Source organism: Chanodichthys erythropterus, chromosome 8, assembly GCF_024489055.1.
Source record: "Chanodichthys erythropterus isolate Z2021 chromosome 8, ASM2448905v1, whole genome shotgun sequence".
In the NCBI taxonomy this organism is placed as follows: domain Eukaryota; kingdom Metazoa; phylum Chordata; class Actinopteri; order Cypriniformes; family Xenocyprididae; genus Chanodichthys; species Chanodichthys erythropterus.
Window position 1 is genome coordinate 21,472,814 of NC_090228.1, and position 27,587 is coordinate 21,500,400.

The 27,587-nt window shown below is 34.7% G+C and overlaps 1 protein-coding gene across 1 annotated transcript; it reads right to left on the reverse strand.

Annotated features, from left to right (window-relative positions):
- Positions 1-1,531: 1,531 nt before the first annotated feature.
- On the reverse strand, positions 1,532-27,587 carry rbm17 (RNA binding motif protein 17). The gene is made up of 14 exons (XM_067392306.1): positions 27,520-27,587; positions 27,040-27,187; positions 23,799-23,915; positions 22,756-22,922; positions 22,498-22,563; positions 19,358-19,473; positions 19,137-19,187; positions 18,351-18,477; positions 16,646-16,797; positions 16,353-16,400; positions 13,519-13,595; positions 12,269-12,367; positions 12,078-12,150; positions 1,532-3,861 (listed from the first exon to the last, which is right to left on the reverse strand). The coding sequence occupies exons 2-14, from the start codon at positions 27,160-27,162 to the stop codon at positions 3,758-3,760; spliced, it is 1,320 nt and encodes a 439-aa protein (XP_067248407.1). The 5' UTR covers positions 27,163-27,187; positions 27,520-27,587; the 3' UTR covers positions 1,532-3,757.

The following is a 27,587-nucleotide window of genomic DNA, read 5'->3' on the forward strand; positions in this document are numbered from 1 at the left end:
GTTCAGATGGTGTCCTGATATGCTGTTTACTGTACACAGAACTAGTAACCCAACCCCCCTGCTCTTACAACACGTACCAGCAGTCACTGTAATTCAAAAATAAACAGCAACTAAACAACACCTCCCTAGTGTAGTTAAGCAGCTCATGTAATGAACATGAGATCAAAGTGTGAAATAAAGGCTAGACTTGAGACTTCATTAAAGGGATAGTTCACCCAAAATATTAAATTCTGTCACTATTTACTCACTCTTATGTGGTTCCAAACCTGTGACTATTTCGGTAACATTTTAGTATGGAGAACAATTCTCACTTTTAACTAGTTGCTTATTAGTCTGTATTTTAGTTGTTTATTAGTATTTATAAAGCACATATTAATGCCTTATTCTGCATGACCATATTCTACATCCCTTAACCCTGCCCCATACCTAAACTTACACGCTACAACTACTATTACTATTCTGTAAATTAAGAGTTTATTGAGGCAAAAGTTCATCTGTGACATAATGATACCATATGACAATAGTTTTACAACTATTTCTTCTGTGGAAGAAATTAAAAAATATTGAGACGTAAGAGAAACAAAACACGGAGACATTAGAAACAAAACATTGAGACAAGAGACAAATAAAACAACAAAACAAAACAGAAACATGAGACACAAAGCAAGAGATTAACAAAACAAACAAAAAACAATGAGAAATCAGACAAACAAAACAACACTGAGAAAAGAAACAAAACACAGACATGACAAACAAAACAACACTGAGACGCAAGGCAAACAAATAAAAAAAAAAAAACAGACGAGACAAAAACCTGAGACATAAGACAAATAAAATACAAGACACTGAGACATAAGAGAAACAAAACAAAACACTGTGATGTGAGACAAAGCACAAAACACAGAGACAAGTGACAAACAAAACAACACTGAGACATGAGACAAATAAAACAAAATACAAAACACTGAGAGACAACAGACAAAAAAAGCAAAACACTGAAACATGAAACAAAACACTGACACATGAGGCAAAACAAAACAATAAAAGGAAAAGAAAGAGACTTTTATAGTAATTTTCTTTTGTTTTCCACAGAAGAAATGCAAACAACATGGATAAACAGTGCCTTTAATTAAGCATTTAGCCTAGTTTAAAAATAAATAAATAAATAAAAGTGGGCAGGTCTATAATAAGTCCACCAAATCTAAAATAGTATGTCTTAAAACTACATAAACCACCACAACTGTAAATATCTCACTCCACCTCTACGATTATTTCCCCACACATGCTAGGATGAGTTAAGGGGTGTGGCAACTATCTCATTGGTTGGCAGTAATAAAGACAGAAGTCTTTGTTCTAATGAAGCCCACATATTACATGCCTTCAGTCCACAGTTATCTACAACAATATTCCTATGACTTTTCTAGTTGTTCATGATTTAGTGAATAAGGGTTAAAGATATGGACTTTTCCAAAGTGCATATTTACTATAACAAAAAAAAAAAAAAAAAAAAAAGGCTATTGGTTTTACCATTTTATTGATTTACATGACTTCCAAGTCTAGAAATCACACTTTTAAAATTGGGCTACATCATATAGCCAGGTTTCATATATTCATATATCCTTGGAAGTTTACTGAGGCCTCCTAGTGGGCCCAGACCCCCTGGGTGAAAATCACTAAAGTACCTTCTACAATGCAAGTCTATGGTTTTCCCCCAACACAGTTAAACAATGTGTAACTATTTTGAATTGAAGCAAATTCATATGAATTAATTTGTACTTTTTTGTCATCTGCTCTCGCCCCACTGAGGGGTACATTTAGGGCTGAAGCTTCCTTTTTTAATACAAATCTGATAAAAATACTTTTTGTGAGATCTGAGTTTTTGCACATTTTATTATGCGCCAGTCCAACTGTTTAGAAAAGTATGCCTCGCTTCAACAAGCAGAACGATTTGAACTATCATACATGTCCGTAGCACAAATATGAGTAGGATTTTGGATGTTTCAAACCCCAAACCATAAGTATGAATAATTGTAAATTTCAAAAGTACTAATCCAAACAAAGCCATAACCCCATCTAAAACTGTCCGTAAACACCTTTAGCACATGTACACAGCATACCGGCTCAATACCCAGCGCTGAACTTGTGACCTGAACAACTCAACCCTGTTCTGACATGTTTCAGACTCTCTGTTCGTACAAGAGTCATTTGCTGAAGCTCTGTTCTGTTTGAGTGAATCCTCATGGAGTTCAGTCTATTCTTTACTTTATTCCCCAGCACCTTTGTCTTGCGTAAGTGTGTTCTTCTTACCAAACCAGAACATCACACCATCACTGACCCAGTCTAACACATATCCACACACATTCTGCATTAACATAATATCATGCACATTACATGTGTAGTTATCAGACAAATATTATTTAGGTGATGCATTTATAAGCACACAAAACATCCTACAGACATGCTTTTGAAAAACTTGGCATGTACTGAAGTTACCTTTTATTGAGTAACACACAAAACCCAATTTCTGCTAGGGTCAAGACACACATTAAGAAAAAGTATAATACTTTAAGTCTATCAATAGTGTGTGGATCATAGAGTGAGGGCTCATGGGAGTCGCCGTTATGTCACAACAGATGAATGTAGGTTTCCTACTTTCTAGAGTCGCACAGGGACATGCGTGTCTGATTATATAAATCATGAACCAGGGCTCATTCATTATTATCATCACCATCTTCATCACCCCATTCAACATCAGTATGTAATTGTCCTTTTCTTTAAAACCACATAGTAACAACCGGAGAAGACAAGTATTAGCGTAAAACCCACGCCACTGGTTAAGTCATGTTTCGAAAGCACCAAAGTGAAAGTCTAAAGTGATATGAAGATATGAAAAAGTTTCATATTTAAAGATACATATTTTACCTACACTCTAAAAAATGCTGGGTTAAAAACCCAAGTTGGTATGAAAATGGACTAACCCAGCGATTGGGTTGTTTTAACCCAGCTGTAGGGTTAAATGTTTGGCCAACCTGCTGTGTTGTTTTATTTAACTCAACTATTGTTTAAAAATTACTGTATTGCTTAATTAAAATTAACCCAAAGTATGTTGGAAATGAATATTTATTAATGTTCAATGAATAATTATTAAACAGTAAACATTTATTAAATTGCTTATTAATAAATTTATATTAATAAACTATTAAATTGATATTAATAAAATATTAAAGCTTATTAATAAACATTCACCTTTTGTCTATTATTGTTGTCTCTAATTGCATCTGGTTTTTAATTTCCCAACTATTTTGGGTTCATTTTAAGCTAGCCATATAGCAATTTTAAATAATAGTTGGTTTAAATAAAACTACCCAGCAGGTTGGGCAAACATTTAACCCAACCGCTGGGTTAAAACAACCCAATCGCTGTGTTTGTCTGTTTTTAACCCAGCATTTTTTAGAGTGTATAAAACAGAACCAATCCTGAAAGTTATTCTCCCAAAAGCATTTTTTTTATTATTTCTGGGTTCAACATCACATCTTATTCACAAGGACAAAAGGATATTTTTAACTCTGACGTGAGAGAGAGCCTAGAAGCAATTCACAAAAGAGCAAATTAGTTCCTCATTACAAAACATTTTGTGGGAAGGGGAACATAAGCTAATGTTTTACAAGGGTGTATAAAATTACTCATGCTATATACAGACAGACAAATGACTTCCTGGTGTTTAATCTTTCCTTGAGCAGAGGTCTGGATCTCCCACTCACACCTGATCTCCCAGGTCTAAAACACGGAACTTATCCAAGTTATAAAAACAGGCCTTCACCACTCGACCTCCAAAGTACCGCCCATTCAGATCCACCACAGCTGAGGAGGGAAAAAAACAACATCAACAGCAGAACACACAGTTATGTTGACATTAAATGAAACAAATATGATAAAAAATATGTACAGCATTAGGACACACATAAACGAGTATATTAAATGTTATTAAATCTAAATATTTCATATATAAAATGAATATATATTATATTAAATAATACATCTTAAATAATAAAATAAAAAACAATTTCTTTATAAAACTGTAATAATAAGGCCATGAGCACAAATTGCACACTGTTACTTGAAATAAAATGAATTGGTTATAACATCTGTGACTTTAGGACAAAAAGTTCAAAGGCTATGGATAGATGTACCATTACTTATAACTTCTGACCAGTTGATGGCAGTGTCCTAAAGCGATTCACAGACACTAAAGGCCATCGTCTTGAAGTAAGATACTGAGCTTTGTTTTAACATAACAAAGCATTGCCAGGATATTACCCCATATCCTGTTCTAAGACTTTGCAGTTAAATTTGTTATCGTGTTACAGGAAAACGTTTTTGAAAATAAAAAATCCAGTTCCTCATGTATGTGATGATCTGACAAAATTTTGATTTGAAGTAGTAGCAAAAACAAACAAACAAAAAAAAGAATAGAACCATTCAAAAGCTTGGGGTCAAAGTTTTTTTTTTTTAAAGAAATTAAAGGTCCCATTTTATATTAGGTGTCCTTAACTACTATGTACTTACATAAAAATAAGCACAATGTACTTATTGTGTTCATATTGTATTGCAAAACACTTTTGCTGCTATTGAGGTGGGATACGGGTAAAGTTAGGGACAGGTTTGTTGGTATGTGTAGGTTTAAGGGTGGGTTAAGGTGTAAAGGCTGAGTCAACAGTGTAATTATAAATTTAATTACAGAAATTAATTACAGATGTAATTACATGCAGGTGTTTTTAAAATATAAGTACAATGTAAAAACATGTATGTACACAATAAGTGCATTTTATTCAATGATTAATTTAAATGTAAGTACATCATAGTTAAGGGCATCTACTATAAAGTGGGACCGAAAATAATACCTTTTATTCAGCAAAGATGCATTAAATTGATCAAGTGACAGTAAAGACATTTATAATAATACAAAAGATTTGTTTCAAATAATGTACTTTTGAACTTATTAAAATAATCCTTAAAAAGTTATCACTACTGTTTTCACAAAAAATATTAAGCAGCTCAATAACTGATTTCAACACTGATAATAAGAAATGTTTCTTGAGAAGCAAAATTCTTGAGACTCAGACTCTGACTCACTCTCACATAGTGCAAAATATACGGTTCTAAGAGCTGACACAGACGCCCAACCACAAACATTATTATTAAGGGGCAGTCGTGCCTAATGGATAGAGAGTCGGACTTGTAACCCAAAGGTCATGGGTTCGAGTCTCAGGTCCGGCAGGGATTGGCGGTGAGGGGAGTGAATGTCCAGCGCTCTCCCCACCCTCAATACCACGACTGAGGTGAGACCCTTGAGCAAGGCACCGTACCCCCAACTGCACCCCGGGCGCCGCAGCAATGGCTGCCCACTGCTCCGGGTGTGTGTTCACGGTGTGTGTGTGTGTGTGTGTGCACTTGGATGGGTTAAATGCAGAGCACAAATTCCGAGTATGGGTCACCATACTTGGCCACATGTCACTATACTTTTTTTTTTTTGAAACATTTTTTGTTTGGTGTTCCCAATGTGATCTCACAAGTGTTGGTGAGATCACATTAAGCCATTTTAAAACACAAAAGGAAGTGGGTTCTTGATAATGATTTGGTCTTATGATCAAAAATACCCTTATTCTAAAAACAAATAAACCAAAAACACCAAGGGACAATCCACAGCTCTTTTAAAAAGCCAGTTTAAACAAATACCACACACAAAAGCCTTCCTAACAAACAGCCCTATCCTGGGAAGTAAAACAGGTGTTCATGCATGTGATGCCCGACTCTTAAACAGAAATGTTTTTTCAGGCTTGCTTTGTTTTCAGATACCTGACTTACAGTGGCTAAAAATAATATTTGAAGAGTAAGACTTTAATTTTAGCTGCATAATTGCAAAAATGATGATCGTTTCAAGCAGGCTTCACCTAAACGCTCCATCAAACATAAGGTCATTCCAAACACCACTGGTTCTGCCAATATTTTGATTTCAAGTAGTAGTAGTGCAGTACTTTTATTCGGCAAGGACAAATTGTACTAGTCAGTTAGGACATTTATAATGTTACAAAAGATTTCCATTTCAAATAAAATGCTGTTCTTTTGATATTTCTATTTCTATGATAAAAAAAAAAAAAAAAAGTATCATGGTTTCCACAAAAATCTTAGGCGGCACAACCATTTTCCACATTGATAAGAAATGTTATCAAATCAGCATATTAGAATGAAAACTGAAGGATTATCTGACATATTATTACAATTTTTATTACAATTTGTAATATTAATTAAATAAATGCAGCCTCGGTGAGCATAACAGATTTCTTTTAAAAACATTAAAACACTTTTCCAGACCCCAAAAAGTAATTAGAGACTTACATTATGTAATTATCTGCAGAATATATTATATATACATGATTTTAATATTGATTTTGATCAGTATTATTTGACATTTTAATCTAACACTGTGACATTCTGAAACGTTTAAGTGTAGCTAAAGTGTTCAAATATTTTTTGGGCTGCTGTATCTGTAAATATGAATTTTCTCCCAAATGGTGCAGTTTAGCTCTGATGCTATTTAAGGGTGTTTTACTTTATTTTTATCCCAAAGGAAATCAAAATATGTCATCATAATTTTCAGTCCTTTCAGCCCTAGTCAGAACTGTTCCAGATACATACATATATATATACATATACAGACGTGGACAAAATTGTTGGTACCCTTGATAAATATGTTTTTTCTCAAACACAATGGCCACAATTATTGTCACCCTTTTATTCAAGACTTTTTGCAACCTCCTTTTGCCAAGATAACAGCTCTGAGTCTTCACCTATAATGCCTAATGAGTTTGAAGAACACCTGACAAGAGATCAGAGACCATTCTTCCATACAGAATCTCTCCAGATCCAGATTCCCAGCTACATGTTGGTGATTCTTCTCTTCAGTTCACTCCACTCATTTTCTATAGGGTTCAGGTCAGGGGACTGGGATGGTCATGGCAGAAGCTTCATTTTGTGCTCAGTGACACATTTTTGTGTTGATTGTGATGTTTGTTTTGGATCATTGTCCTGATGGAAGATCCAGCCACGGCCCATTATTGGATTTCTAGCAGAAGTGGTCAGGTTTTGATTTTTTATCTGTTGGTGTTTGATAGAATCCATGATACCATGTATCTGAACAAGATGTCCACAACATTAAAGATTCAGCAGTATATTTAACTGTGGGCATGGGGTACTTTTTATCCATCTGTGCACCAAACCCATCTGGTGGGTTTGCTGCCAAAAAGCCCTTTTTTTAGTTTCATCTGGCCATAGAAGCCGGTCACTTTTAAAGTTCTAGCCTTGTCTGACAACTGAATATGCTGGTGTTTGTTTTTGGATGAGCGAGGAGGATTTTTCTTGAAACCCTCCTGAACAACTTGCGTGGATGTAGGTGCTGTTTGATAATTTTTTTTTAGGCTTTCTGAGACTCAAGACTCAACTAATCTATGTACAGCCACTTTCTATTTTGTGAAGCTCAACAATCTTTTGCTGCACATCAGAACTATATTCTTTGGTTTTTCTCATTGTGATGAAAGATTAGGGGAATTTGGCCTTTTTTGTGTCCTCATGTTTACACTCCTGTGGAACAGGAAGTCATGGCTGGACAATTTCATGTTCATGATCATCATGAGCAAAAATGTAAATATGAATGGGAATTTACTTCAGAGATATTTTACTCATAAAAAAAATTCTAGGGGTGCCAATAATTGTGGCCAACGTGTTTTGGAGAAAACATTTATTTCATAATGTGATTTCCCCCAAACTTTCAATTCTTTTCCTTCAATGAAAAGTTAAATTTTAGCTAATTTTGTGAATTAAAGATCAAAAGGATAAACAATGAAGATTTATTTAGTCATCTTTACAGCCATATTTATCAAGGGTACCAACAATTTTGTCCATGTGTGTGTGTGTGTGTGTGTGTGTGTGTGTGTACACACACACACAGGGTTTTTCCTACACTGAACATTTGTTGGCGGCCGCCAAAATGAATTTTTGTCCCACCAAAGCCTGATTTGATCAGTTATTGAGAGTTGTTTATTAGTGATGCAGATGACTGCTGCGCTGACGGACAGAACGAGCAGAGAGCTCCTCCCTCGTGTGCGCGAACTCTCTCGGTCTTCAAACTAAGAGCTGTATTTGCTCCCTCTCCCTCGCACATAATAATCTAAATCAACGGGCACGATGCTAAAAGTTCGGAAGACCGAATCCATATTTCACGTGGAGCATTTTGAATTTTTTTCCCCTGTATAACCGCTGGGTGTGAATAGTGCTCAAAAGAACATTACCTTCCTGACAGGCAACCTGCACATGCAGCTGACATAAACCACACTTTCAATAAATGAGGCCTACCTATAAAATCAGTTAGTTTAGACTGGAGTGAGGTGAAACCAGAACAAAGCAAGTTGTTGTGGTCCCACTTTATATTAAGTGGCCTTAACTACTATGTACTTACATCAAAAAACAAGTACAATGTACTTATTGGGTTCATATTGAATTGCAAAACACATATGCAGCTATTGAGGTGGGATACGGGTAAGGTTAGGGAAAGCTTTGGTGGTATGGGTAGGTTTAAGGGTAGGGGTAAGGTGTAAGGGATGGGTCAACAGTGTAATTATAAATGTAATTACAGAAATTAATTACAGATGTAATTACATGCAGGTGTTTTAAAAATATAAGTACAATGTAAAAACATGTATGTACACAATAAGTGCATTGTATCAAATTATTAATTTAAATGTAAGTACATAGTAGTTAAGGCCACTTAATATAAAGTGGGTCCGTTGTTAGCTAGGTGCATTTAATTGTATATGGTAGAAAATTAGATTATTAGTTAAATTAACTTTTTAATGCTACTTTTTAAAACTGATTATTATTATTATTATTATTATTATTATTATTATATACCAAAATAATTTTCAGGTCCAGCAAAGAGCATCTTTTCTTACAAAGCTATGAATTCACAGATTTTTTTGCAAAGAGGGCAAGAGTGACAGGTAATTTATTGTTAGTGTGGCGGGTACTTTTTACTGTGTGTTGATGACCATGTCTGTCAGCCACCACCGAAACTTTCCGACTCGGGAAAAACCCTGTGTATGTGTATAATTATATTATATTATATATATATATATATATATATATATATATATATATATATATATATATATATATATATATATATATATATGTAACGTCTGGACCAATCAGCCACACAATTATTCATTGTATTTAATGAATTACCCATAAACTCACTCTCCCTATCAAAGTTCTCTGAACTCATCCCCCTAAAACTGTAACCAGCATCCCAATGTTGCTAGCACACAGGCCAACCTAGGTGTCCTGTTACAGTTATATGGTACTTTTATGATCCAGAAGAATTCTGGAGAGACTAGTGACTCATTCTTCCTGAGAAGGACAAATAAACTCTCTTAATCCTATGTATTCTCTATATAACCACTTGGGAAATGTATAAACATGTATCCAAGTTTCCCATCTCATGACTTTCCTTTTATAGGCTTTATTCTATGTATTAATTCTCTCTTTTGAACTATTTTGGTATTAATGTTCCATAGTTGCAAATGTATAGTTAACTGAGATCACATTGGCAGCATGCTTGGTATCTACGGACTCCAACTTTCATTTCCTATTTGGTAATTTATGTCACATGTTACTAACTCTGTGACACATTAGTATTATAAGAATCTAGAAGGTTATTCTCTCATTCATCCAATCCAGTGTCTTATGCTAATATCTTGCTACAGAACAAAGACTCGTAAAACTTCCCTCTGAAAGGGGAACTCCTTATTGGCTCAGACACCTCAAGAGGGTGTGACATCTTCACCCCTTATATTCACTGATCACAAGGAACCCCCTCTCTTCCTGCTCTTCCTCCTCTTCTTCTCTTTTACTGATGAATGCTGACGTCAAGATGATGCTTTAAGAAGCTAGAAGCTTCTAAGGAACCCCAAGCTTGTGCCAGGCCTCGGCCTAGACCTTCCATTCACCAAAGATCCTCTGAATCCAACCGGTTCTCTTTCGTCAAGAAAATATCAGCAAAGATTCAACAGGAGCCTCCACAAATTGCATCAGGACAGTTTTAATTCAACTTGGAGAGACATGCAAGTATCAAACTTAGTCTCATTATCGGATACATTGAGTATCCTTACCCCTTTAAGAAAGGGCCTGTTAAAACTAAACTGATGGTTTGCTCAAGGCTGTTGATCTGCTGAATGTCCAACAATGCTGTAACTTCTTGCTTCCTGTACTCTGCTTTTCTCTCTCTCTCTTGGTAAACTGTATGCATGTATGTGTGTGAATGTTAGAGTAGTTTAAGTGTTTAGTCTAGTTAATAAAGTCTTGTTCATGTCACACGTAAGGTTGTCCGTGTTTTGCGCTCATGTACGGGAGTCCCTATTCATGTCGGTCCTGACTACAGGCTTTTAGTAGAATAAGATTGTTATTTCCCATAACCTGGAAATGAACATTTCTTAGTTAATAAACAATTAACACTGTGTGTTCATTGAACAACAGGTTAATTGATTGTAATATTAATTTTATTACATTAAGTTAATTTTATTGACTGATTAAAATATTAATAATTAATTATAACTAGTTATGATTAATTATTCATATTTATTTTGAGCTAATTTGCTATAATATATAATATATATATATTATATATTATACACACACACACACAGGGTATATACACACACACCAATCAGGCATATTATGACAACCTTCCTAATATTGTGTTGGTCCCCATTTTGGTGCCAAAACAGCCCTGACCCGTCGAGGCATGGACTTCACTAGACCCCTGAAGGTGTGCTGTGGTATCTGGCACCAAGATGTTAGCAGCAGATCCTTTAAGTCCTGTAAGTTGCGAGGTGGGGCCTCCATGGATCGGACAACAATGCTTAAATAGGTGTTACGTGTCAAAGTAACATCCACATGGATGGCAGGACCAAAGGTTTCCCAGCAGGACATTTCCCAAAGCATCACACTGCATCCACCTGCTTGCCTTCTTCCCATAGTGCATCCTGGTGCCATGTGTTCGGCAGGTAAGTGCACCCGGCCACCCACATGAGGTAAAAGAAAACATGATTCATCAGACCAGGCCACCTTCTTCCATTTCTCCGTGGTCCAGTTCTGATGCTCATGTGCCCACTGTTGGTGCTTTCAGTGGTGGACAGGGGTCAGTATGGGCACCCTGACTGGTCTGCGGCTATGCAGCCCCATACGCAACAAACTGCGATACACTGTGTATTCTGACACTTTTCTATTAGAACCAGCATTAACTTTCTTGAGCAATCTGAGATACAGTAGCTCGTCTGTTGGATCAGACCACACGGGCCAGCCTTCGCTCCCCATGTGCATCAGTGAGCCTTGGCCGCCCATCACCCTGTTGCCGGTTCACTACTGTTCTTTGGACCAGTTTTGATAAATACTGACCACTGCAGACAGTGAACACCCCACAGGAGCGGCAGTTTTGGGGATGCTCTGAGCCAGTTTAGCCATCACAATTTGGCCCATGTCAAGCTCGCTCAAATCTTTATGCTTGCCCATTTTTCCTGCTTCTAACACATCAACTTTGAGAATGTTCACTTGCTGCCTAATATACCCCACACACTAACAGGTGCCGTGATGAAGAGATAATCAGTGTTGTTCACTTCACCAATCAGTGAGTATATATATTACACACACACACAAACCATTATAATATGAATATACAAATCAAGATATTAATTTAAAATACTATCCTTGAGGAAAAATATTGTTTTGAAGGATGAGTTAATATCCATCTTGTTAATATTTCGGTCAGGGTCTGAAAGTGAGAGCGTGAAAACTGGTTTGATCTGCTATCCCTTGAGGAAGTGATGTAACCAGCCAGGTGATGTAACACCTAAGGGATGGCCCTCACACACTTACCTGATTTATCAAGCAAGATCTGGGGCGCTTGAAATAAAGACCACCTACACACACACACCCACCCACTTCAAATTTGTCCTTTAATTGCTCACCTTTAATGGCTGATTCGACCCGTTCAAACTCCAGGAAAATGCGGACGGCCTCATCGTCAGACACACCTGAGATCTGAAAACAAAAGCCAGACACACAGGTTTCATGTCAGCAAGAGATGACATCTGCAGCTTACATACACGAGCAGGTAAACTTTCAGCTGCATGTGAGACATGCTCGACATAACCCTCACCTCAAAGATGACACACTTGATGACTTTGCCATATTTCTCACACTCTTCTTTAGTCTCAGCTTCCAGGTCTTCATCCACCTCTCCCCTTCCAACCATGTTCTATACACACACACAGACAGACAGTTTTTTATGTGCAGATTAATCTCGACAAATGGTTTTGGCTAAATTGTCCTGGATATCATGCAATATGAAGTCAAAAGGGGCAGAAATTGCCAAAAAAATAAATTGCCCTGCATGCAGGTGTTAATTAATGAAGTAAATAATTGAAGTGTTTCAACATAAATAGGAAAAACAATTGCTGGCAAGATGGTATTTATTTATTTTATATATTTATTAGATGTCTTTTTTGCTAGGACTTCAACACTGGTCAACAGAAGTGCAACTGTGTCATATGTCTGTATTCAAAGAATTTGACTGAAATGTAAGGAATCAGGAAAAAAATGAAATTCATCCAAAAAATGTAAGGCCCTGTTCACACCTGGTATTAAGTTGCGTTTTGGTCATTCTGATCACAAGTGGACGAGGGAGAGACATACCCGTTTACACCTGGTGTTTCAATCTGTCACTTTTGTCCACTTTCGACCACTTCTGTCCTGATGTCTGGGGGGCAGGTCTATAGGCAAGTAAAGTTATGGGCTTTTTCAGATCGTTTGATCTAATAAGCAAAATAACCGTGTGCAGTTTGCATATATGACTGCAACTGGAGATGACGGGAAAAACGTCTGTTTTGCACGCTTCCCATAATGTTTAGTGTGTCAGTAGGCCGAGAGTAGGCGGTCTTTAGTGGCTGTTCAAACACATTCGACCACATAAGTGTTTATCCAACGAACACAATCCAGTCGAATGCATTTTCGACTACTTCTGGAAATGGTCTAAAGTGAACAAACTCAAAACATTTACACCCCGTTTACACCTGCATTTAGCATTGTCCACTTGTGATTTGATCGACCAAAAGACATATTAATACCAGGCAAACAGGGCCTAAAAGATGATTATAAACACTTACATATCATTCAACAATAAAGTGTCTCAAAAAAATAAAAAGGTCTTGTATTAAAATTATTTTGTTATGCAGTATTATTCTTATTAGACTACTGTGTTATAAGCTTAGCAAAAATCCAACAGCAAATTCTGTTGAAATCAATTGGCATTCTAGTCTTTCATGCGTTTCACTTGAAGAATCTCTATCAGCTTTCCAAAACAGACATTTATGAAGTTCTGTTTAATTTAGAATGATTGACACAGCTTACCCGCAGCAACACCACCTTTGTTGGACATTTGAGAATCTCTGTAAGAGGGTTGGTCTCGTTTTTCTTTGAGGCATCCGCTATAAAACAGATATCATGGTTACATTTACATTTATATCAAAAGCTTCATTTAATAGAAAAGCTTCTTTTAATGCTGATAACAGTAATATAATGAATGTCAATGAATTATTGAATTAATTCAAAACTGATACTATGAGTTGTCTGTGATATCACTCGTGATCACATGTGGCATTTCCCATGCATTAAAAAAAATATTAAAAGTATTTTAATATGAAAAGTATTAAAACTAAATATACACACTACTGTTTAAAAGTTTGGCGTATTTTTATGAAAAAGTCTCTTCTGCTCACCAAGGCTGAATTTTTATTTATTTAAAAAAAACACAGTAAAATTGTAATATTGTGAAATATTATTAGAATTTAAATGAAGTGTTTTCTATTTTAATATATTTTAAAATGTTATTTATTCCTGTGATAATCATTACTCCAGTCTTCAATGTCACATGGCCCTTCAGAAATCATTCTAATATGTAGATGTGTTGCTCAAGAAAATTTCTTATAAATTATCTTTTTTTAATGATTATAACAATTATTTTCATTATTATCTCATTATACACATTTGTTACAACACTTATAATTTATTTTGAACTTTCTACTCCAGGATTTCTGCAGGTTTCATGAAGGTAGTTGTATTAGCAACACTTTTAAGTATTTTTTTTTAAGGTTTGAATCCCTCTGCTCTCAACCACTAGAATTTGGACATAACTTTTACTGTACCTCCAGCAAAAAAAGTGGTGACAGTACTTTGGTCTTGTTTTATAGTGCAAATGTCTAAAGATTCTTTAAGGATTAGTTCACTTTGAAATGAAAATTCCCCCAAGATTTACTCACCCTCAAGCCATCCTGGGTGTATTTGACCTTCTTTCTGATGAACATAATCGGAGTTACATTAATAAATATCCTGATCCAAGCTTTATAATGGCAGTGAACGGGACCAACTAGTATGAAGCTCAAGAAAGCGCATCCATCCATCATAAAGCTTGGACGCATCAGGATATTTATTAATATAACTCCGATTATGTTCATCAGAAAGAAGGTCAAATACACCTAGGATGGCTTGAGGGTGAGTAAATCTTGGGGGAATTTTCATTTCAAAGTGAACTAATCCTTTAAATCAAGATACTCAAGAAGCAAAATTATATAAGATGAGAAGTCTTGTTTTCTGTGAAACTGATCAACATGAAGTGAGTTTATGATTAAAACAAGAAAAAAAAAACTTGTTTTTCCTTTCAGTTAAGTTTTCATAGCCCACTGACAGATGTTTGTTTTTGTTTCAAGTGTAAACTCACTGAATTTTCTTCAATTTCTCAGAAAACGTCATACCTTTATATTCTATCTCAAATAAATACTGAGACAAAAAAAAGTGAGGAAGTTTTTTTTTTTTTTTGCAGTGCATGCAACATGTCATGACTTACGGAATTTGAGGAAGGAAGGATGAACTTTTAGTTTTTTTAAAAACCTTTTTAAGACCTACAGACACCCTGCCACACCATGATGAATAAAGCTCAAAAGAAAAGCAATTATTTGAAACTGAAATCTTACAACATTATAAAAGACTCACTTGTGATCATTTTAATGCATCCTTGCTAAAAACAGTAATAATTTATAAAAAAGAAATAAAATAAAAAAATCACTGAATGGTACTGTAAACATTGCTGTTTATGACGATGTATTGTTATACTGGTGCATATAAATGAGAATGATTAAATATGAGTCTTCCTTTGTGTTCATGTAGTGAAAAGCACGTCATTTTACCAGATTTTTACTGTATTTTACATCTTGCTTCAAACATGAATTTAATGGCTGGTATGTTAAAAAGACTGTTCTAATGATTAAAAAAAAGAGAGAGAGAGAGAAAAATACATAAAAATCCTGAACAGATACTCTCTAAAAGGGCATTTGGTGGTAATGGCATTTTTATTATTACACCTGTTAAGGAAGTTACTGTTGCCACTGTTTACATAAACATGACAGGCACAATTTCTGGTTCCTAATGACTAATAGAGCACAGATGTGTTAATGTGGGTTATCACGATGCAGATGCAAACAAATAAATGTTGTAGGCAAGGCTTGACATTAACTTTTTTGCTCACTAGCCACTGTGGCTAGTGGTTTTCCAAAGTTACTAGCCACTCAGCATTTTCACAGGCCACAATTTGGACATTGATACCATGGGGAAAATAGGCTGCTGTCACTTTAAGACCAGATGCGCAGATCCATTATACTGTTACATGTGCGTTTTCTTCCTCAACTGTTTACATTCACTTTACTTAACTGACTGTGTTTCAAGGAATACTCTCAAGACCTGCATTTTGACATTACTTTGTTTGTATTTGGCTGTTTAAGCTCAATAAGCAGCCAAAAACAACTCAATTTAGTACTGAGAGGCGGCTTAATGTGCACACACTTTGAGTGTGAGGCGGGTTTGTGTGTCAACTCGCTGTCAAAGAGATGGGAGAGTGAAAACCTGCAGCTGTATCGTGTGTCTATTCTGCGGAAAATTTGTACTGAAAGTGTTTCAGATATTTCAGTATCGACGTGTATCGAAAAATCCATATTTTTGACAACACTACATCGCACTTAGTTTATCATTTCAGATGCCATTTTAAAAGACTACAGGTGAAAAATGTATACATTATATATAAAATTAAATCTGTCAAAGTGGCTAGTAGGAGTAAATGTGTTTGGCGGGTGTTAATGTTAAGCCCTGGATTTAAGTAAATGATATGGGAAACAGGAAATAAAATAAAGTCAAACCTGAATTAGAGCCATGTGGATCAGCCACATTCTGACTGGATGCTGATGCTGAAACACACACACACACGCACACACAGACACAAATGTGAATGAGCCAAATGATACACTCACGCAGTGGGTGTATGGTTGCGCAAATGACAAAACATGGAATAGAAAACAAACATGATACTTGAAATAACAAAAAGGAGCATAAAAAAAAACAAAAAAAACAAAAAAAACAAGAATGTTTGTTTTGAATCTGTGATGTGTGAGATTGTAAATGGTTGCTGTGTGTTTGTGTGTGTGTATCTCACTCTTTTCCGTGGAGTCTCCAATAATAATCTTGCCCCCTCGCTTGCTGGTTTTCTCCACTGAGAGTGCTGTGCTTAAGCCCTGCTCATGTTTTCCAAGGCCCTGTCCTTCCCGGAATCCATACTTCTGCATGATTTTATGAGCCACAGTACCACTGAAAAACACACAGACAATAGTCTTTAAATTCTAGATTTAAATTATATTCTTTAAAGGGATAGTTCACCCAAAAATGAAAATTTGATGTTTATCTGCTTACCCCCAGGGCATCCAAGATGTAGGTGACTTTGTTTCTTCAGTAGAACACAAATGATGATTTTTAACTCCAACCGTTGCCGTCTGTCAGTCTTATAATGTGGGTCAATGGTAACACAATTTATAAGAGTCAATAAACATGCACATGACGACACATTGTTGTCCTAAGCACTCATTGAAGTATATGCGCGAGACATCACTTCCGCTGTCAGAGCGTGATCAGACCTCACTAAGCGAATGCTGAGCGCAGTTGGACATAGTGGTGTATTAGAGGTAAAAAATTATATAAAATACTATTCGGTTTCTCACACAAACCGATTGTTTCATGTCTTAGGACATCAAAGTGTCGTCACGAGCTGCAGGGTTTAATTTGGATTTGTCTGTGCATGTTTATTGACTCTTATAAATTGTGTTACCATTGACTCGCATTATTTGACTGACAGACGTCAGCGGTTGCAGTTAAAAATCATCATTTGTGATCTACTGAAGAAACAAAGTCACCTACATTTTGGATGGCCTGAGGATAAGCAGATAAACATAAAATTTTCATTTTTGGGTGAACTATCCCTTCCAGTTATTTGGACATCTAAATTCATTGTTTAAATCTTCATTTATATTAAATACTACAAGATTTTTTAAAATCAAAAATGTTCTGCTTAAATCTAAACCCTTTAGTTATATTAAAAAAATACTTTGTTAAATCGTTTAAAACATTTGTTAAATCTAAATCCTTTACAATGCATTATTTGGAAATCTGAATTTATTGTTTAAATCTTCATTTATTATATTATAAACCTCATTAAAGTTTATCTATTTTTAGTTAAATCAGAATTTATTTAAATTTAAATTATTGTTAAATATAAAATTTTTACATCATTTTTTTTTTTTTTAAATCTAAATTTATGGCATAAAAATAATTTAAATTAAATATGAGATTTATTTATTGGTTAAATCTAAAATTTTCTTGTTAAATCTAAATTCTTTAAAATATGTAAATTATAAATATGTAAAATTCTTTTGAAATCTAAATCCATTTAAAAAAAAATCATTTAAATTAATTATTATTAGTTAGATCAAATTGTTGTGGTTAAATCTAAATGCTTTAGCTAAATTTCAAATATTTGGATAAAAACATCCTTGTTAAACATTAAAAGTATTTGAATTAAATCCAAATGAACATTTCCTTATTTCTAGTAACATTTAGATTGTTTCGCTGAATCAAATTTTTGGGAAATCAAAATGACTTGATCTAACCTAAAAAAAAAAAAAAAGAAGTTTTAAAATATATATATTATATATATATATATATATTTTTTTTTTTTTGATGAGGATCTAAATTTTCTGGCATAAATTCAGAACCAGAATGTTCAGCCAATCATTGGCCAATAACAACATTCCATATCTAAAATCATAATGACTTCTGAATGTAGAGGTGTCATTTGGAAGGGCTTTTACCCCATGTTGGCCAAGAATGAATTAGTTGGTCCAGGGGGAGATCGTGGTCTATCCGAGTCATCAAACACAGGAGGTGGGATTGCAGCTTTCGACCTCTGGCGACCATCTTCGTCATATGAATATGATGCTGTCATGTCAACAAACACAGTTTTGTTACTTAACTCACATTTCCTACAAATGGATTTAAGACTGTGTAAAGCCGCAACCTATCAGAGACAAACTGACAACACGCAAAAAATCATACACTGATGAGCCAAAACATTATGACCACATGCCTAATATGCTGCTGGTCCTCTAAATGCTGCCACGACCCAACAAGCAATGAACTCTACAAAAGCCCTGAAGGTGTCCTGTGGTATCAGGCACCAAGATGTTAGTAGCAGATCCAAGTCCTGTCGGTTGCAAGGTGGAGCTGCCGTGGATCAAACCTGTTGGTCCAGCACATCCCGCAGATGCTCAATTGAATTGAAATCTGGGGAATTTGGAGGCCAGGGCAACACCTTGAACTCTTCATCATGTTCCTCAAACCATTCTTGAACAACGTGTGCAGTGGCAGGGTGCAGATCAGATCTTTATTCCTGCCATTTCTCCTGCATCCAACACGCTGATTACGAGAACTGATTGTTTGCTTATCATTTAACCTAACAAGACCACATATTAAAGTCTGGGTAGGTTAAATGGTCAACGATACTTCACCTGTGACTAGTCAATGTTTTGGCTCATCAGTGTATATTGAGTTCAAAAGTGGCAAAACAGGTTCTTAAAAGATCTATGGGATTTACTTACAGTCTCGCTCCATTAGTGATGTTGGAGGGGCAATGGCAGCTCCACCCATACCTGTGTGCCATATGAACAACAGCTTATAACCATAGAAGATTATATTAAGAGCACTTGTTTAATATTTACCTTGGATAATCTAATCACAATTGTCAAAATATGACAAAATCGATATAAAAGAAAGTGAGTTAGGAGGATATGAAGAAATGTTGTTTCAAAAGGGAACTCACTCCTCTTCCTCTTTTCTCTCTCATACTCCTCCTCCTCATCCGATTCGCCTTCAGGATTTGGGAAACGTGAAAATCCGCTTGGAGCTCCTCCTCCTTCATGCCTCTCTTTACGTTTCCTAACAGACAGGGGCAAAATGGTCATAACACAATGGGCAACAAATCAACACTGATCTGTGCAGATCAGGCATATATTAGGGGTGTAACAATATATTGTGTCACAATATATTGCAATACAAAAATACAATATCACATTGTGGATAGTGACAATGTGTTGTGCATAGTTCACCCAAAATAAAAATTACTGTGTGAGAAAAAAAAAATCAAGTTTACAGAGATTTAGTGTCAGTACTACATTAAACTACTATATATAATGTTGAATCTGATGTGTAATAATGCAATGGGGGAATATTTGTGGGTCCTGATAATGCCAAAAGTCTTATGTTACCAGTAAAAAGTGGCTTAAATTAATTTAAATATATCTAGTTAGTGACAGAATGCAAACCTATTCATCTAAAATAAATCTGTGTTTCAGTGGTTTCAGTGTTAGAATCATGAATATTTTTATTCTGGTGTCACCAGTGTCCTGTGCATTGGGTTACCAGCACCAAGTCCAAGCCTATTAATTTCCACCCCCAATGTATACCAAATTTAGCATTTTTATCAACAGTACATTTTTTGCTGTCCTTTTACTATATGTACTATCGTAATATGTATTGAATCGTGACATGAGGGTGTTGTTACACACACACACTAAGAATTTTAATGTTTTTAAAAGAAGTTTCGTCTGCTCACCAAAGCTACATTTATTTAATTAAAAATACAGTAAAAACAGTAATATTGTGAAATATTATTACAATTTAAAATAACTGTGTACTATTTAAATATATTTGACAAAGTAATTTATTCCTGTGATGCATAGCTGAATTTTCAGCATCGTTACTCCAGTCTTCAGTGTCACATGATCCTTCAGAAATCATTCTAATATGCTGATTTGCTGCTCAAACATTTAAGATTATTTTCAATGTTGAAAACAGTTGTGTACTTTTTTTTCAGGATTCCTTGATGAATAGAAAGTTCAAAAGAACACAAATATTTGTACACAAATATTTTGTACAATTGTACACATTAAATGTTTCTTGAGCAGCAGATCAGCATATTAGAATGATTTCTGAAGGATCATGTGACACTGAAGACTGGAGTAACGATGCTGAAAATTCAGCTTTGCATCACAGGAATAAATTACTTTGTGAAATATATTCAAATAGAAAACAGTTATTTTAAATTGTAATAATATTTCACAATATTACTGTTTTTACTGTATTCTTAATTAAATAAATGTAGCCTTGGTGAGCAGACGAAACTTCTTTTAAAAACATTAAAAAAAAAATTATATATATATATATATACACACACACACACACACACACACACATAAAACATTGACATGAAATTGTTTTAAAATTGAAAAGATACTTAAGTACTTAAGCAAGTAGGTAGCAGAGGTAGCAGAAAGTAAGTGTTAATGAGCAAATCATTGAGTCATTAATTCAACTGATTTGTTCAAATGAACGTATTCATTTAGTAACGAAACACCGGCGCCGCTGTGTATTACTCAGAGACGCAAAAGAGTTTTGCTGTGGCTTTGTTTGGAACTATTTTCATTGGCGAAATAGAGCAAAACAGTCAATATTGTGTCTAAAATGTAAGTCACTTAATTGTTTATTAAACTGTAAAATCAATATCGCATTTGCAATTGTGCTGACATTTAAAAATAAAACAGCACTCTGTGTCTGATTGCTTAACTAAATTGTATAATATAAATATAGCCAAAAGACAAATACAAGGGCATTTTACTGCATTTTAATAGAGTAATAAATCACGCAGTGAGAGCGTGCACTCTAAATGCACATGTGCACTAGTCTAACCTAAACCGGAAAGTCTACATGATGCAGTGTATGCACTCTCTAGTCTTCTTTTTGTTTGGTTTTTGCAAAGTGAGGGACATACTCAATGTCAATTTGCACATCAATAACCCAACAATTACAATATTATCATAGATAATTATATATATATTACACCCCCCTAGTATCGGTGAATCCATATTTTTACATTTAATTATTCAATTTCTGTCCTTAAAGGTGCCCTAGAATTTAAAATTGAATTTACCTTGGCATAGTTAAATAATTAGAGTTCTGTAAATGGAAAAGACATACAGTGAGTCTCAAACACCATTGTTTCCTCCTGCATATGTAAATCTCATTTGTGCAGAAGACCACTGAAAAACAGGCTAATCTCAACATAACACAGACTGTGACGCAACAGTCGGGATCATTAATATGTACGCCCCCAACTTTTGCATATGCCAGCCCATGTTATAAGCATAAGACAAGCCAGTATTAACATCTGGAGCTGCACAGCCGAACCATCAGACGTTCTGCAGGTATTGTGAAGCAAGCTAGGACAATAGCGAAAATGGCAGATGGAGCGATAATAACTGTTCATGATCAATGATATCATGATATTTTTAGTGATATTTGTAAATTGTCTTTCTAAATGTTTCGTTAGCATGTTGCTAATGTACCGTTAAATGTGGTTAAAGTTACCATTGTTTCTTACTGTATTCACGGAGATCAGAGCCATGTCGTTATTTTAAATTTTAAACGCTTGCTGTCTGTATAATTCATAAACGTATCTTGATTCTTTATAAATCTCTCCAACAGTGTAGCATTAGCCCCGTTCGCCACAGCATACTATCAAACTCATTCAGAATCAAATGTAAACATCCACAAAATAAATACCATACTTACATGATCTGAGATTGAGAGTTTGAGAGTTATATTAGCTGTGTGAACTTCGTTTATGCAATTTATTATAGAGTTGCGAGCTTGGGGGCGGGGATCACGAGCATTTAAAGGGGACATGCATAGAATCGGCGCATTATTAATTACACCCCAAAACAGGCAGTTAAAACATTGTATAATAAAAAAATCTATTTTGAGCTGAAACTTCACAGACACATTCTGGGGACACCTTAGACTTATATACATCCTGTGAAATAGGGTTCTAGGGCACCTTTAAATAAACCTAATGTAGGCCTACCTGAAACCCTTGGTTTACACTGACATTAAAATGACACTTACTTTTTATGTAATGCTACAGTAAAACACTGCTGTTCACTTTCAGAAGTTGTAGGGATGCTTTCTTTTCTTAAAAAAATAGAATGTGAAACATGTATGTTGGTTATATCATTTTCAGTTTTTAAATATACTTAAATGTAATTAAAATTGACTTTACACACTTAAAGCATTATTGTAGAGCATATCAAATTTATCATTTAATTTATAGTCATCACATATCACATTTTTCTTCAAAATCATGCAGCCCTAGTGGATGCATACTTCTCTCTCTCCTCAATCTCCTTCTGTCGCTCCTGTTCTCTCTGTCTTTGTCGTTCCTCTCTGTGTCTCTTCACCACTTTCTCATAGTCGTTGGGAAACATGGGGTCATATTCATCAGCCAATGGAATCAGCACATCTCCAGATGAAAACCCACCTGACACAGAGTCCTAAAATGGACACACACAGTCAAGAAGAGCAACTTAGTATAATGAACCACTTAGTGAGAAATCCTCAATTTTTAATGTAACATATTACTGGGAGGAAGGGTTGTGATTTAAACAGCTCAAATGCTGACATCAGTATTTTAAAAGCATATTGAACTTTCTGCTAAGAGATGCCAGTAGGGCTGCACGATTAATCAAGATAAAACAGAAAATCGTGGAATGGCTTTGTCCAACTTTCAAATCGCAGAGGTTGTAATTAAATTAAATACTGAAATATGTTTAATACTTTAATTAAACTGCATGTTTTAGAGTGCAGCACAGCACTGTGTTCTTTAACATGTGAGCAGTTCACGATCCAGTGTTTTCAGTGACGCAGTAAATGTTGTTCCACATGAACATCTCTGCATCTGCTCGGACATTGGGTCGCTTTGGGAAAGCAACATGCGTCAACCATCTTTGTAAACTTGTAATGAGAAGTGCTTATCAACTGGCAGTCGTCAACAAAAGAAGCTTTAAGAGATTCCAGCGTTTTTTTGACAAAATTAAAGCTTGATGGGTGAACATTTGAAAAATATTCTTATTGTAATTTTACAGTTGTACTGTAAAGTACACTTATTATTGTTATTATAATACATTTCTTAAATACTCAATTTTTTTGTGAAATATTTAATAGCAATATTTCTTATTTTGTTAAATATTTTTTATTTAGTAGTAATAATAATAATAATCATACTATATAATAATAATTTTAGAATCATATTGATACATAATCACAATTTTGTTGGCCACAAAAGCCAACTCATCTAGCCCGGAGCTTTAATTATTTCTCTTTTTTTAAGACGGCAATAATAGGACACACATAATATACACATTGTTTACCTTCATCCCTGCAGCGATGTGTGGAGGTGTATCAGAGATCTGTCTGTCATCTGCTGCACTTCCTCTCTTCAGATCAATAACTGGAGCTAGAACATTTGACTGTCTCGTCCTCTGAGTCTGCAAAAGAAGCCAGGTTCATTTGTTCGACTTTCCATGTTTCACAAATAAATCTCCATAACTTTTTCAATCATTTGTGATTACTGGATAAAATACATGTTGTACACTATATTATTATTGTTATAAATAGGGTTGAAAAATTCCGGGAATTTTCAAAGCTGGAAACTTTCCATGGGAATTAACGGGAATATATGGGAATTAAAGGAAATTAATGGGAACTAACAGGGAATTTGCAAAATTGCAGGTTAGCCTATAACAGGGTACTTAAACGTAGTTGAAAAAAACATCTTGCAAAGTAATTTTGGTTAAACCAACCAGATTTAATGCAATTTCAGTTGAATTTTTACCCTGCACATTCCTCAATCACATTCACACAGCACACTACTTACTGCAGGAATATTGAGGCCACACCCCCTACATACACTGTGCATTCCCCCAGTCCATAACGTGCACATTTGATCCAAAATACAGAAAACAGTAATATTGTGAAATATAACTACAATTTAAATAATAGTTTTCTATTTTAATATACATTAAAATATAATTTATTTCTATGATGCAAAGCTGAATTTTCAACATCATATCTCCAGTCTTCAGTGTCACATAATCCTTAATATGCTGATTTGAAACTCTATCAATTATGTTGGAAACATTTGTGCTGCTTAATATTTTATATAACCTGTGATACTTTTGAAGGGGTGGATCCTGGAATCCACTGCCGCTTCAATATATATCTTTTAAGTTATTAATCAACATTTATATTTCTGTTGAATTATTTGAATGACTTAACAATATATGCTAAAGCATCTATTTTCCTCTTTACCTCTCACTGAGAGAAAAGAACATGTTATCAGTATGTTTTGGGGAAAGTTTCCTGCTCAGAGCAGAGCTCAGATCAACTTCAGCCTTAAAGAAGCTGTAAATCATGTGTATCTGTGTATGTGCGCTAAGAGTTTTGTGCAGGTCGAGACCAGCAGACGCCATGTCATGACCCCAAAAGGACATCCGGTACCTAAATCCAGGGTCCCCCTCAACATCACCGCGACGAAGGGAGATATGCTTCTTATTATCTGACCATGTGTGGAAATCTTCTAATCTTGTCTATCTTCTCTTAGCCAATCAGAATCTTTTTTACCTTAGTAATGATGTAGTTAGTAGACTCTGTTAGAGTATAATTGGTGTGGAAATGTGTATGTACACAGAGTGGCCTACGAACTCGTGTGACTTGAAGCTGGCTTTTGCTGATGAAACTGCAAACTACTCTTCATTAAATTTTTCTTCAATTTATTTATTTATTTTTTAACTCTGACTCTGGGTCTTTATTCAACATATCTGGTTTCAAGGGACCTAAACTGTTTATCCAACACTTTTTTCAGGATTCTTTAATAAATAAAAATTTAAAGAACAGCATTTATTTAAAATAGAAATCTTTTGTAATATACACTACAGTTCAAAATTTTGGGGTCAGTATTTTTTTGTTGTTGTTGTTTTTTTTTTTAAAGAAATTAATATTTTTATTTAGCAAGGATGTGTGAAATTGATAAAAAGTGATATTAAAGATTTTGAATAAATTCTGTTCTTTTTAACTTTTTATTAATCAATGAATCCTGAAAAAAGTATTACAGGTTCCAAAAAAATATTAAGCAGCACAACTGTATCAATTCAGCATATTAGAATGATTTCTGAAGGATCATGTGACATTGAAATAAATAACACATAATTGCTGCAATAAAAATATATTTTTCATATTTACTAAATTAGAATTAATTGAATGAGAAAAATAAATAATTGTTATTTCATATTATGACCAAACAAAATGTTTATATTTATATCGTTTTTATATGATACATTTTATATAAATATTATACATTTATATAAATTTCCCAAAATTTCCAATTACTTCCCAAAAATTCTCATAAATTCCCTGTAAATTACCATACGTTCCTGTCAAGTTTCCAAATTGTAATATTTCCAAAATTCCCCAGGTTAAAGGGTTAGTTCACCCAAAAATGAAAGTTATGTCATTTATTACTCACCCTCATGTCATTCCACACCCGTAAGACCTTCGTTAATCTTCAGAACACAAATTAAGATATTTTTGATGAAATATGATGGTTCCGTGAGGCCTGCTTAGCCAACAATGACATTTCCTCTCTCAATATCCATAAAGGTACTAAAAATATATTTGAATCAGTTAATGTGAGTACAGTGGTTCAATATTAATATTATAAAGCGATGAGAATATTTTTGGTGCGCCAAAAAAAAAAAAAAAAATTATTCAGTGATGGCCGATTTCAAAACACTGCTTCATGAAGCTTCGGAGCATAATGAATCAGCGTGTCGAATCTGCAGTTCGAAGCACCAAAGTCACATGATTTCAGCAGTTTGTATCCGAATCATGATTCGATACACTGATTCATAACGCTCCGAGTCTTCCTGAAGCAGTGTTTCGAAATCGGCCATCACTATAGAAGTCGTTATTTTGTTTTTTTTGGCGCACCAAAAATATTCTCGTCGCTTTATAATATTAATTTTGAACCACTGTACTCACTTGAACTGATTTAAATATGTTTTTAGTACATTAATGGATCTTGAGAGAGGAAATGTCTTTGCTGGCTATGGAGGCCTCACTGAGCCATCGGATTTCATCAAAAATATCTTAATTTGTGTTTTGAAGATCAACGAAGGTCTTATGGGTGTGGAATGACATTAGGGTGAGTAATTAATGACATGATTAATGACAAATAATGAAAATGAATTTTCATTTTTGGGTGAACAAACCCTTCAAGTTCCCTTGAAAAGTTTCCAGAAATTTACCGGAAACTTTCCTCCTCTTTGCAACCCTAGTTATAGATATATCATATTTGATAGAGATATCACTCACATTGGTCCATTTCACCAATTAAATATTTTAAATCTAACCAATAATAGAAACACAAAATAAATTAAGTCATTTAAATTTTTTATGGAAATAATAATTTTAAAATTCCCTAATGTTTCCAGGTTTTAAATGACAACTGGAACATTGACACCTAACGTTACACTGTTCAGTTAGAAATATAGGAAAGAGACATACAATGACTGTATTATCATTTTCAGGCATGTGTCATAAACATAGACCCACCTTTGCTTGTGTTAATGCAGCTTTCTTCACTTTCAGCTGCGACTGAAGCAGTTTAAAGTTTTTAGACCATCCTTCTGTTTTAGTGTCGCTCGTTGCGACCCCCAAATCATCATATAAAGACATTTTACCTCCTTCCCAAACCAAAACACTGAAATACACAAACATGAGAACAGGATTATACATATAAACGTGTTGCAAGCTATGTAACAAAAGCTAAAGTATCATACAAGTTGTCAATTAGAAGTATATAGGTATTTTAAACATAAAACCACAATCTAAAATAATCTGCAGCTAGAACTTCCGTTACAAAAATATGCTAAAAGATGGTTCTTAGAGTCAAGTATTATTTATACATTTAGCATTTAATTCCAGACGGCTTGCAACGCTTATTGTACTATATACATATACTAAATGATTACTGCCTGTCCTTAAACCACACAGGCATTTTAACTGTTCAAATATCTGAAGCTAGATACACACCTTTTACGAAAATAAACCCTCCACTCGTTCTGCACTGTCGGTTAGCATTACATGCTAGAAGAGTGGTG

Bases quoted from the DNA above. Each gene is read 5' to 3' on its own strand.
- rbm17 (XM_067392306.1), bottom strand. From the start codon at position 27,162: ATGTCTTTATATGATGATTTGGGGGTCGCAACGAGCGACACTAAAACA. The intron at 19,188-19,357 runs GTGAGTTCCCTT...TATGGCACACAG, and splicing joins GAGAGAAAAGAGGAAGAGGA to GTATGGGTGGAGCTGCCATT. The intron at 18,478-19,136 runs GTAAGTAAATCC...TTGACATGACAG, and splicing joins ATCACTAATGGAGCGAGACT to CATCATATTCATATGACGAA.